The sequence below is a fragment of the Grus americana genome, chromosome 5, assembly GCF_028858705.1.
Source record: "Grus americana isolate bGruAme1 chromosome 5, bGruAme1.mat, whole genome shotgun sequence".
Classification (NCBI taxonomy): domain Eukaryota; kingdom Metazoa; phylum Chordata; class Aves; order Gruiformes; family Gruidae; genus Grus; species Grus americana.
The window spans coordinates 45,929,048-45,941,835 of record NC_072856.1 but is presented as its reverse complement, the minus strand read 5'-3'; the positions used below and the strand labels follow the sequence as shown (position 1 = coordinate 45,941,835).

At 42.7% G+C, this 12,788-nt stretch overlaps 1 protein-coding gene across 4 annotated transcripts in view; it reads left to right on the top strand.

The window, feature by feature from the left end:
• The window catches only part of ANGEL1 (angel homolog 1), a 98,562-nt gene extending 86,724 nt beyond the window's left edge, over positions 1-11,838 (top strand). For 2 of the 4 annotated variants that reach the window (XM_054826992.1, XM_054826996.1), the window contains one exon: positions 11,581-11,838. In XM_054826992.1, coding sequence (XP_054682967.1) covers positions 11,581-11,702 — 122 coding nt within the window. In that variant the 3' untranslated portion in view covers positions 11,703-11,838. Of the gene's footprint in view, positions 1-3,630; positions 3,770-11,580 lie in introns of those variants that run through there. The other 2 variants (XM_054826995.1, XM_054826993.1) reach the window with 2 other exon arrangements.
• Positions 11,839-12,788: the final 950 nt, after the last annotated feature.

Sequence of the window (12,788 nt, the reverse complement as noted above, 5' to 3'; positions counted from 1 at the left end):
TCCTCATAATCACCTCCCAAAATGAATATCAGTTTTGTTGTTACAGTGACCTATGATAGAGACATTATTTTTACTTTAATTGGTGGTCTATAACAAGGGAGTTAAACAGATTTCAGGGCTGTAGTTTGAACAGGTATTTGAGTGATGGAAATCCAATGAGAAACTCTGACTGTCAGTGAGCTCTTGGGGAAAGGTCACTGTAGGCATAACTTCTCTTCAGCACTCAAAGGACTGCAGTGACACAGCTTGCCAGATTTCAATATTCTAGTTTAGATAAAATATGGAACTACATTTAGGAATGGAGTATCTGAATCAGCCAAGCAAGACAGAGGAGTTCATGGAGCTTGCCTGAGGTATCAAAGAAAGTCCGTATTGGAGATGGAGCATTGCGACAGCAGGCTTTTGGTCAGGCTGTGTGTCTTCGGTATAGAAATGTATAACTTGTCCTATCTTGGCTCCATGGGGCAGTGTTAACACAACTAGCAAATGCTTCAGAGTTCCCAGCAAACTGCTAGTGGCGACCTCTAACTGGGGAAAATCTGTACCATCCAACCCTATGGAAGCACACTGCAAGCTGAAAGATTTGATGATCGTATTATCTATATTATATTCCACCATGAAAGGGATTAAAATATTATCTTAAAACACCTGATCGTCTGAAATGCTACCAGGCATTTGAACAACATCATTCTTTGCAGAATATTTCTCTCACATGGATCTTGCTGATTTCCCCTCATTCTTGATTCTCTCTGCTGATTGTCACATATCATTTCAAGAGCTAACCCCATCTCTGACTGCAGCTATTCGTTATCAGCCCCTTTGCCTTTACCACTTCCATTTGTAATTTAAACACCCTAATTTAATAGGTTTGTCTCATTATTTTGATTAATCATATTAACTCATATTAATTAAGAGATGGATTTAGGTAATGACAGAGGTTAATGGAGTCAGTTTTCACTTTCCCCTGGTTTTTCAGAGAAGGGGGGACACAGGGGTAGGGGGGGGAAATAAAAAGAGAGACTAGAAAGAGTGAAAAAGAGAAACTGTTGGGGGGGAAATCTCAGTTAGCAATCAGAAATTCCCCACTAATTGAATGTCTGATTTTATTAATGATGAAATTTATAAAGGTCCTTAAGAAAAGAAAAGAATTTAGCCAGTTCAGCAGTTAAGTGTGAATATTAACTAACTCTGAGATAAAAGTTAAAATATCCATTTTCTTTTCTTTTCTTTTCTCTGGTTCTTTAAATAAAAAGCTCTCTTTGACACTTCATCCCATTAGAGCTTTAGCATCCTTCGCCATCCATTGCTAAATGGCTGGAGACTGTGCAGAGAACGTAATGTCCTGGATGGTTTAAGAAATGCTGACCTTGGAGGGCAGGAAGTTAATGCATGGATCATCATAATGCTTATTTTCCTTGATGCTTGCTCTCTGATGATGCTTTGGTAAGTGGAAGAAGGATTCCAGCTCTGCCCTATACTCTCTCTCTACTCTATCATGCTTGTTTCCCTGAGGCTCAAGAAAAAACGAACTGCAAACAGAGTGTCAGATTCAGGCTGAACCTTGTGTTGGTGCTGTGGGCTGCATTTCCATCTCAACAAAGGCATGGTGAATCCTTTGCTCATTGAAATGCCTCCATGACAGGGTCTCATGGTTATTACTCCTGGGCATGTCCAGCAGCAGACTGCTCCTAATTTGTCTCTTTCTTTTTCTTTATTTGTACCGATGCTATGTAGGCATAAAATCCCATTTGAGGAGGGGAACTCTTTATAGCCCTACTGCCCTTGTGCAAATGACAGCATGAGGGCAAGTCAGTGGAAAGCTCTTTGATTCTGTGCTCCATGACATGTCAACTGACCTGCTTCAGCGAACATTTGAACAGAAAGCCATTCTAGAGCTGAAGCTGGTTGGTAGTGAGTCATGGGGTAACTGTGCAAGACCCCAGAGTAAGCAGTTAACCTTTCTCCTTACCAGAAAAGAAGATTTTTGTGACAATGATAACGTGGTGTACAAAATAAAGGGAGATAACCATAAGAGTTTGTATAAGCGGTCACACATCTAAATCAAAAAGAATTTGAACAAGAAAGTTGTTTTGTGAGCAAACTGTTAACAAAAGAAATATTTAATTGTGAGGAACTTAACGTCTTTGTATATACTGTTCCAGTAAATGTTGCTGTTGAAATGTAGTACTCACAGGCGACTTGTGAAAGGTAGCCAGTAAGGTTTGTAAGAACATGCTCTAGCTTAAAGTGTAGCACACTGTCAGCCCAAAGATTATTTGGCAATAAATTACAAAGAAAAGCACCAAGAACATGGTGAACATTTCCTGTGAGGTATTTGGGGAAACATTCTTTAAGTGTGACCAACTGCACTCATTGTATTTACGTTAACTCAGTAGAGTACATTGTGGAAGGACACACAGTACCTCTTGACTATCCAGATTTCATGACTGCAGTACTGTCCCTTGCTCTCAGCTACTTTAAGCTAAAGTTTGCAACATAGACAGTCTCATGTGAGTTTTTAATTTCATCCAACTGGAGTCCTTATACCTAGCTTGACTGCCACTCAGAAGAAATTTTAATATAAATTCCAGAAGTTGATTACTTTTCGATGATTAAAATAGCAGAAGTCTAAAGTGGAATTTCTCCATAATCAATATTTCAGAGTGGATGAAGGAAGCAAATTTCAGTTCAAAAGGCACTAGAGCAGCTGAAATCTCATAAAGACTGACTGACCTTTTTGTGACTTTGATGAGAACATCAAAAAAACAATTTTGCTTTTGCAATGATGTTTCATAACAGGTAAAAATACACCACATTTCAAGATTGTTGGCAACTTGAGAATGTTGACAGTCTGTTTCTATGATGTTAGAAAACACTATAAAATTAACATCCTTTTTTGTTGTTCTGTTGTTTTATTTTTGCTTAATATAATTCAGCTAGGGAATGGTTTCTGTGCAAAGTGACGGTTGACCCAAACAGTGGAGAACCATGAGTTCGAAAGATCCAGTTGGTGTTCCCAGTCTAGTATCTTTTGGCTTGTATATAGGAGTATAAGCATGTAAGACTTGCATTTGAAAAGTACAAGGCTCAGAAAAGGAAGAATTCTAGGCATGTAACATTAAGGGACTTCAGAAATAGATGAGTGGAGGCGTCTACAGGCACCCTGACATTATGAAATGACCCAATGAAATTTGACTAAATTGGGAATTAGAACAGTATGACTGGCAGCGTGTTTTTGTTCAGAGCGCTAAGGTCTTGTTCAAGCAGGGAAAGCCTCTCAGGCAGACTTTGTCTCTGTGGAGTCTCCCTGCATGGTTACCAACCCATCACAGCTGCCTCTTTACCTGGGAGTATTCCTAAAACTCCAGCCTCTGAAATCCTGCTTTCCCTTGAAGAATTCTCATTTTATTAAAAGCATGCAAAGCTTTTATCTCTACAGAAGAACTTGAAACAGTAGAATGTTAAAAGCTCAGAAAATGTAAGAGCCTGATAGGAAAATACAATACATATATATGCATATATATATATATATAAAGTATATAGAAAAGACAGCAGTACCTCATGATGTATTAAGACAGTTTTGGGATTATTTTGGAACCTGACTCTAATTTGAAGTTTTTCATTTTGCAGAATTGTCAATGATTTCAGTGAGGGTTCAGATAGACAGAGGACACCAGATACAGCATTTTCATTGTGGGATTGGGAAGACTGTACTGCTCCTTTTTGAAGACTTTTAGTGGATACTGTTTGAAATAATATGTGTCTAAAGGGCAAGTTTGATTAAAAGAGCTTGACTTTAATGTTTATGATTTTTTTTTTCATACTCCTTCACTTAAGTTTGAGGTACAAATTTTTTTATTAACTGTAGACATACAAGCAGAGATTTGCATACTGTGAGGAAGTACTAACTAGGCAAAACCAGATTGTAATACTAGCCTCTGACTAAAAATAAAAATTAAAAAAAAATAACAGCACAGAAAATTGTGTAGATATTATATTTTTCTCAAAAAAAAGCCATGGTAGTTTAATTCTGATTTTACTTGTGTTGAATTCACACCTGACAAAACTCAATGGAGTTGCTTCACAGTGTACAGTAGCATGAGGTTAGAACTGAATCCTGTATCTTAAAATATTACATGTATGTGCAGACACATTTCTTTGTGGGTACACTGTATCTCTTTGTCTATGCATATTCAAGTGTATATATTTCACAGCTGCTGTCTGCATCATTCACTTCTAAAACCAGCATGCATTCATTTTCATAACTTTTTGTTCTATTACAATATTAATGGGACTATCGATGGGAAAGGACAAGAGAAGCATTTTTAATGTTTATCTGACAGTTGCAAATTTCACTTGAGGTTGTTTACTGGGATCTGATTGTTGGCAAAGAGGAGTAGGAAAGGCAGCAAGATGAATGGGATCACAGGAAGAAGAGATGTATTTATGGGTCCTCTTAGCACCATCTAAGAGTATTAAAAAGTCCTGTCTTACCCCTCCTTTACCAAGTTGTAAGTTTTAAACAGCAAAACATGAGGGATTGTTTTAATTAACTTCTATTTAATCTAGGTCGCTTGTTCAAAGTGAAACACATTGCATTTAGATATGTGAAAATTAGATGAAGGTCTCAGTGTACATGTTTACTCTCATCCAACATATTCTCCCTAGTGCAGAAAATGCCTGGAAATACGAGGGAGTTTGTGGTCTTGTGGATGAACCTGCAATGTGATGTCAAACTGCATACCAAATTGCTGTTGGAGCTTGCCTTTTTTGACCTTCAGTTCTAGGACCATCCTAAGTAAGGCTTATTTGTTATGGGGAGAGCTGAACCTTTTCCCAGTTTTGGTCTGCAGTTTTACAGACCCTAAGTTTTACAGATCTGGGCATTGCACCTCCAAATTTTCTGTGCTGTAAACATCACCTCAGACAAAAAAAAAAACCCCAAACAAAACCCCAAAAAAACCATCAAACAATCTTGGAATGCTGCTTCTCTTTTTAGTTCATGCTTTAAAACGTTTAAGTATCACTTTTTTTTTTTTTTAATTAGAAATGCAGATAGCCTAACTTTTCATGAGCCAATATTTAAGAACAGAATCAAAAATTGATAAACTATAGATAACACAAAAATGGTAGAATGATACCCTAAGAGTATTGTGTTCAGCTCTGGTCGCCTCTGTCACAGATGAAATAGAAGAATTTCAGAGCTAGGTAGCAGGCTGAGACATTTGGAAAAACAGGCTTTTTCATCTGAGGGAAAATCTTTGGAGAAGAGCATGGAAATGTAAGGGGAAGGTTTAGTTTTCCATGCAAAATGAAATCCAGAATAACTGGCTGTGTAAATTTGAACAATTAAATGCTTCTTCCTGGGAATTACAGCTCATGTGCGTCTCTTTCTGCTCTTCTCACTAAGCTGGGCTTTTTTGTGGGTTCTGTTTCCTTTGATGCACCTTGACTGCCCCACTGAGAAGCTTTGGTGAGGACTTAGACCACCACTACAGAGCACTGTGGCAGATCTTTTTTTTAAAATGAAAAATGTGAAGTTTCCTCGGGAAACAGAAACATTCCCCACAATTGTAATTATGTCAAAGGTAATTAATTTGGGGGAAGGCTTGCAAGAACTTTCACTTGTCAGTATGTAAAATAATAATTGTCATAGTACATGAATTCTTATTGTCTTTTGAAATATTAGAGTAAGGAAACAATACATTTGGAAAGGGGCAGATACAAAACCCTTGGAAAGGAAAGCTATACAAAATGGGATTCTCAGCTGGAATGAATGGCTTCTACCATTCGCTGTCTTTTGGCAAAGCAGTTCTCAACCAGAATGAGACTGCTTTGTACTTCCCTGAAACAGTGTGTTAGAAATACATGTTTCACAGGTAATGAACAGGAAAGACAGCTTGGATGGGCCAGTCAACCAAACCAGTGACTTCTCCAAGATGCTTTTGTGAGCCTGCCTGATCTGTGATCATTCGGGCTGGATGGTTTTGGTAGGGGCTTTCTTTTCTGGTGTACGGTCCTGTCCTTTCTGGATCCCTCTCTTCCCCTTTCTGTGGGCTGGGGAGAGCCATGCAGGCAGACAGCATACAGCCATGCACACAGTCCAGCTGCTTTGAAAGACTGTCTTGTGGGAACTGGGGAGGAGGTGCTGGGGATCCCAGAGAGACACAGAGAAATCGGTGGAGCCCGCACATCACTGCCCAGTAACTCCACTCACTGTTTATCAATTACCAGGGCTAATTTCTATTCAGTGTTAGGTTTGGGTTAATTACAGTTAGGTTCCTTTCAGTAGTTAGGTTAATTACAGTTTTGTATTCCCTGTTGTCACTGCCCCCAAAAGACAGGTCTGATCCTGGCCCTGTTTCCTGCCTGCAAAAGCCAAATTCGAACCTGGCCTAAGGCAGCCTGGACCAGTGCTTTATTAAAAAGCCAGTGGAGCAGCAACCACGTTGCACGTGTGTTCATTGCCTAAGGCTTCCCCAGCACTTTTAAAGCAATCTAGTTTTGGCGTGTCCCTTCTCAGAGACACTCCTATGCACTTTGCAAAGCAGGCAGTACGGGCTTAGCTATTCACTTACCTCGGGGCTCCACTTGCAACTTTCACCTACAGTGCCACTGCTGGCTGCCCTAAAAGCTGGAGCTTCCTCATTTGGAAGGCGTCTGCAGGAAAAGAGTCATCCTGCCCTTTAATTTAATAGTGAAATTGTTGGTGCAGTATCTACACATCTTTTAACTGACTGCTGGGGCCAAACCCACTGTAATTTCTCCCAAGTTTGCTGCAAACTGGCCTTTGGATTCCAGTTCTTCTTAGTGCAACAGCCTCAGCCAACTATCACCATAAAAGTGGCATCGGCAGGACCTTTATCTCTGGCATGGAACTGTCTATATCCTCAGTCCCAATCATTGCATCTTTCTAAGTTGATTCCTTTGGGAAGGAGCTAGTGTGTCCTTTGGTCACAGCCATGTGCACAGGGGACAGCCTCATCTATTGGGCTAAGCATTAAACTGAAAGCCCAAGACTTGTGTCTTTAGATACCCCTTTTAGTACAGTCAAGTCACTTAATGTCACTGTCCCAGCTTCTTCCTCTGAGGAAAGGAATTCAGCACCCTCTTGCAAAGCAAGGGCTGAATTGCACAGCTGACAGAATGGCAGAGTGAGGAGAAATGGAGGAGGAGGCTCGTTTCTCCCACCTGGCTACACCTGATTCTATTTAGGGCCCCTGTGGTAAAAAGTGCTATTTGGGGGAAAGGGATCTCTCACAGAGAAGGTAGTAAAGTTTTGATATGCTCTGGAACAAGCTCTATGGAAGTGCTTTCAAAAATTCTCTAATAGAAGAAGGTAATAGGTAAGGAAAGTTGAGAACCTTTACTTGCTGAATTCTACCATACTAGAACAAGGCAGTGCTCCACAGACCTGACAGGAGGTTGGCTTAAAGCAGGTAAATGAAAGAATTTCTGTGTGTGGTGGCTGGAGGCTATGGGACCTGAGAGCACTAGCATGTTCAAAGAGGGACTAAGCAAATTTGTGGACAACAGGCTCATTAAATGGGTGCTAAAGAGAATATGAGGAGGTATTGCTACATGTTACAGCTCTGAAGGAAGAGAGGTGCTGTGAGAGAAAGATTTAGGAGAGGTGGTACATGAATCTGCTTAGCTTGCTTTCTTTTGGTGTGCTGTGATGGAAAACTGGTAGTGGCAGGACTAAATATGAAGTGACCTGATGACAAAATTACCAGAAGAGCTTGTGATCCCAGTGGCCTGCACAGGTTTTAAGTGAGAGCAAATACCTCTATTGGCCACGAGGGGAGTGCAGCACCCAGTGAGTTCTTTCCCAGGGTGATACTGACTGATTTACGTGCTGAACTTCTCCTTAGTATATCCCAGGTTGTCTGATGGATGAAACTGGACAGATACTAATAGCATACCTCTGTAGAAAAGTATCTTCAGCAATTGTATGTGTGCACCAAGCCTAGAGCTTGTTCTGTGGCTCAGGAGGTCGGGGGCAGACTGTTTGCTTTCTCCTTTTTTAAAAAGCAATGAGTGTTGGTGTGCAATAGGCTCTGCTGAGCGTGCTGGCAGCCATCATTCCCCACTGAGTGACATGATCACAGATGGCACCTAGTCATGCTTCATGCTTATCCTGGAAGCTTGTTTCACAGGATCGTACCAAGATGCTGAGAAAACTATGTTGTTACATGCAGGAATGTTATTACTGTGCCTTCATAGGCATCTATGATGCTGAAAGTCACATGCCATCTGCTTGTGTGAAGCTGTGCTCTAAGCTGATGTATCGGGTTTGCATGGCAAGGTTTTAGGGGGAGGTGTGTGTGTGTGGGGGGGGGGTTACATGGGTGGCTTCTGTGAGAAGCTGATAGAAGCTTCCTCCATGTCTGCAAGAGCCAATGCCAGCCGGCTCTAAGATGGACCCACCCACTGGCCAAGGCTGAGCCCATCAGTGATGGTGGTAGTGCCTCTGGGATAACAAAGTTAGAAGGGAAAAAACCCAAAAAACATAAACAAAACAAACACCAACACCACCCACCCCCTGCCCCAAAAAAACCCCACAAAAAAGCAACTGGGGCAGTTTTTGCAGCCAGAGAGAGAAGTGAGAAGATGTTAGAGGAACTGGTGGAGCAGATATCCACCTGCAGCCTGTGGGGGACTCCACACCAGAGCAGGTGGATGCCTGAAGGAGGCTGTGACCCCGTGGGAGGCCCACACTGGAGCAGTCTCCTGGCAGGATGTGTGGCCCCATGGAGAGAGGAGCCCGTGCTGGAGCAGGTTTGCTGGCAGGACTTGTGACCCCATGGAGGACCCACACTGGAGCAGCCTGGTCCTGAAGGACTGCACCGTGTGGAGTGGAAGGGATTCACACTGTAGTAGTTCATGAAGAACTGTAGCCTGTGAGAAGGACTCACATTGGAGAGGTTCATGGAGGACTGTCTCCCATAGGAGGAACCCCATGCTGGAGCAGGGGAAGAGTGTGAGGAGTCTGCCCCCTGTGGAGGTAGAAGCAGCAATGTGTGGTGAACTGATCACAACCCCCATTCCCCTGTGCCGCTGGAGGGGAAGAGGTAAAGAAAACCGGGAGTAAAGTTTAGTTTGGGAAGAAGGGAGGGGTCAGGAAAGGTGTTTTAAGAACTTGGTTTTATTTCTCATTAGTATGTTTTGTTTACTAATAAATTAGATTAATTTTTCGAAGTTGAGTCTGCTTTGCCCATGATGGTGGTTGGTGAAAAATCTCTCCCTGTCCTTATCTCAACCCGTGAACCTTTCATTATATTTTTCTCTCCCTTGTCCAGTTGAGGAGGGGGAGTGATAGAGCAGCTTTGGTAGACACCTGGCCTCCAGCCAGGGTCAGCCTACCACAGCTGACTTGGTTCTATCTCCAGGTCATATGCTGAAGTGGTAAAAGTGTTTGCTGTATTTCTTCTCTCTTTCCAAGCTAATATGTTTCAGTTGTACCCGTCTCTTATCAGAATAACCTTTGGTAGGACACAGTGTGGAAATTTGGGACGTTATGTTTAATATATTTATGGTTACCTTTATTCATGTTCATAAAATGCTTTACAGGCATTTATAGTGTAACTTTGGATTGTGTTCCTAAAGTAAGAAAGTGTTGTATCTAGCTTGAAGGTAAGGAAGTAAAGGTAAAAGGAGGCAAAGGGATTTGCCCAGGTCTGCAGATAGAGTCCTTGGGCATTGATATCTCAAGTCTGGTGCCTGCCTTGGTGCCATAAAATGTGACTACATTGCTTATAGACTGGGTTGTCACTGAATAATAACTTTGCTATGCTGGGCAGTAATAAAGGAACTCTCATCTGTGCCTGTTGGGAAGACAGCACTGGAGAGAGGTGTGTCCATGGTGGGAAATGGGTGGTCAATTGTGACTGAGACCTACAAATGTTTTATTGGGTGCTGTGTGAAGACCAGAAGAAGGAAATACTCTCAAGTATCAAGTTGAATTTAGCAGTAGAATATATTCTCATTGGATGTTGTGGGTCACCAAGAATATAAATGAGATCAGATGTTCAAATCCATTGATGGCTAATAAATGGAATGGTTTGAATGCACCTTTTGGCCCAGGTCCTGCTCTCAGAATTGCTGGTAGGGACTTGCTCAACCTATGATTATGCAAGTCTGTTCTGAACTAATATTCTGCACTGATCTCCGACTATGCCAGGTTTGTGAGACTGCAGTGTTTCAGAGGCTGTTTAAGGCTGAGGTCCTTTCATGTTGATGCAAGAGCTGATGTTAACATCGTTGTTCTAGAATTTGACAAATGTGTTAATTATAGTCTGTGTTCTGTAAGTGCTGTTACTGCAATACTGTTCACTTTCTGTCCTGTCTGTTGCTGCGTGAGATGTGAAGTAACCTGACATATATCTGTTTTAGAGGTGACAGTGTTTTTAAGGGGAGGTGAAATGATTCCTATATACGAATTCCAAGGTCTTTTGGAAATGAAACACTACATGTGCCTAGCAATAGTAGATAATAAGCCTTCTTTCAGAATCCATTTGATTAACAAAGCTGCTGCTATCCCAGTGTTTTGTATACATTACTGAAGTATATACCAGCCAGTATTTAGAAAAAGCACATATCCTGTATAAAAACTGTAGAACATAATATGAAGCAACTGGGCGCAAAGCTTCCTCAGACCCCCTTCCTATTTTCAAAAGTCTTAAATAAGTTTAAATTTGAAATCTGGTGTTAATTGATGGGCTAGGCTGGTAGTATTTGGACTTGCTCCTGTGACTTACATGGCTGGGAATGGAAAATTTTGGAGCATAGTGAAGTTTTTCCAGAAATCACATGCCTCTCTTTGACTGTCTGCTTGGGAGGAATGTAAATGTGAGTGTGTTTCCTGGTGATTGTCCAGGTGATAGCCTCTTCGGCATTCCACCGAACGGCCACCTGTCCGCCTGTAATAAATGATGGCTATAAAGGGAAGTGATCGCAGCCATGATACAGACAGAGGCATTTGTTTATATTCTTATAATATGTATCAGATTGAATAGAAATTATCACTTACAATTGACAAATGGAGAGTGGAGATAGTCAGTGGGTATGAGGAAGCTCAGCCAGAGCTGGACCAGCTGCAAACTTTCTTCAGTGAAGGCTGTCTGCAGAATGCAGGTGCTGAGCCAGCTAGTGATTAATGGCGAAGCTGGACGCTTGCTTGTGTTAATGATCCACGTATCTTTGTATAGTAGCACACAGTAAGGCCTCGTGTTGCTTCTCAGAAAGGATCCTGATGGGTAGAGGCTGCCATTTTGGGAGTGGAGTGTGTGATTAAGTAAATGGGCGCCAAAGCAGAGGGGTATTCTTGGGCATTTCTCCAGCAGAAGAGTACTGACATGTAGTGTTGCCCCTCACAGTATACAAGTCTAGGATTGCTGAGCCTATGCAGAGCACACCTGGCTGGATGCAAAAGTGCTATTATATGTTACTGTAATGACAATACTCTTGTGCAAACAGGGGAGAGGAGTATTTCTTGGATCTCTTTCAGAACAAGAGTCTGCTTTATATCACTGCTTTCCTGAATGGCTGCTACTCTTTCTCCTTCTTGTCTATGTGTAGACACAGCGCTTCCTCTTCTGGATCAAGAAGCTGAGTATGTCCAAGTGAGAAACCTAAGAACTGACCAGGGGCTGGAGAGAGAGTCAAGTGCATCCAATCTGCAAACAAGCTCCATGTTTTAAGCTCCCACTAGCATTTGATCCTTTTTGGCAAGTCTTGGGAGGGATACTGGAACTAAAGAAAAATCTTGGACCAAAGATAGAAAAACAATTTCTCAAGACAAGTGTGTTGGGTTTGCGTGGCAAGGTTTTGGTAGCAGGAGGGGGGCTACAGGGGTGGCTTCTGTGAGAAGCTACTAGAAGCTTCCCCTGTGTCTGACAGAGCCAATGCCAGCTGGCTCTAAGACGGACCCACTGCTGGCCAAGGCCAAGCCAATCAGCGCCTCTGTGATAACATATTTAAGAAGGAAAAAACCAGTTAGACAGAGCTTTTGCAGCCAGAGAGAGGAGTGAGAAGATGTAAGAAACTCTGCAGACACCAAGATCAGTGAAGAAGGAGGGGGAGGAGGAGCTCCAGGCGCCGGAGCAGAGATCCCCCTGCAGCCCGTGGTGAAGACCATGGTGAAGCAGGCTGTCCCCCTGCAGCCCGTGGAGGAAGGATGAGGGGGTGTAGAGATTCCACCTGCAGCCCATGGAGGACCCCATGCTGGAGCAGGTGGAGGCACCCGAAGGAGGCTGTGGCCCGTGGGAAGCCCACACTGGAGCAAGCTCCTGGCCGGACCTGTGGACCCGTGGAGAGAGGAGTCCATGCCAGGGCAGGTTTGCTGGCAGGACTTGTGACGCCGTGGGGGACCCCACGCTGGAGCAGTCTGCTCCTGAAGGTCTGCACCCTGTGGAAGAGACCACGCTGGAGCAGTTTGTGAAGGACTGTAGCCTGTGGGAGAGACTCACATTGGAGAAGTTTGTGAAGGACTGTCTCCCGTGAGAGGGACTCCATGCTGGAGCAGGGGAATGATGAGAGGAGTCCTCCCCCTGAGGATGAAGAAGCAGCAGAAACAACGTGTGATGAACTGACCGTAACCCCCACTCCCCGTCCCCCTGTGCCACTGAGGGGGGGGAAGGTCGAAGTCGGGAGTGAAGTTGAGCCCGGGAAGATGGGAGGGGTGGGGGAAGGTGTTTTAAGATTTGATTTGATTTCTCATTCCTCTACTCTGTTTTGCTTAGTAATAAATTAGATGAATTCCCTCTCTAAGTTCAGTCTGTTTTGCT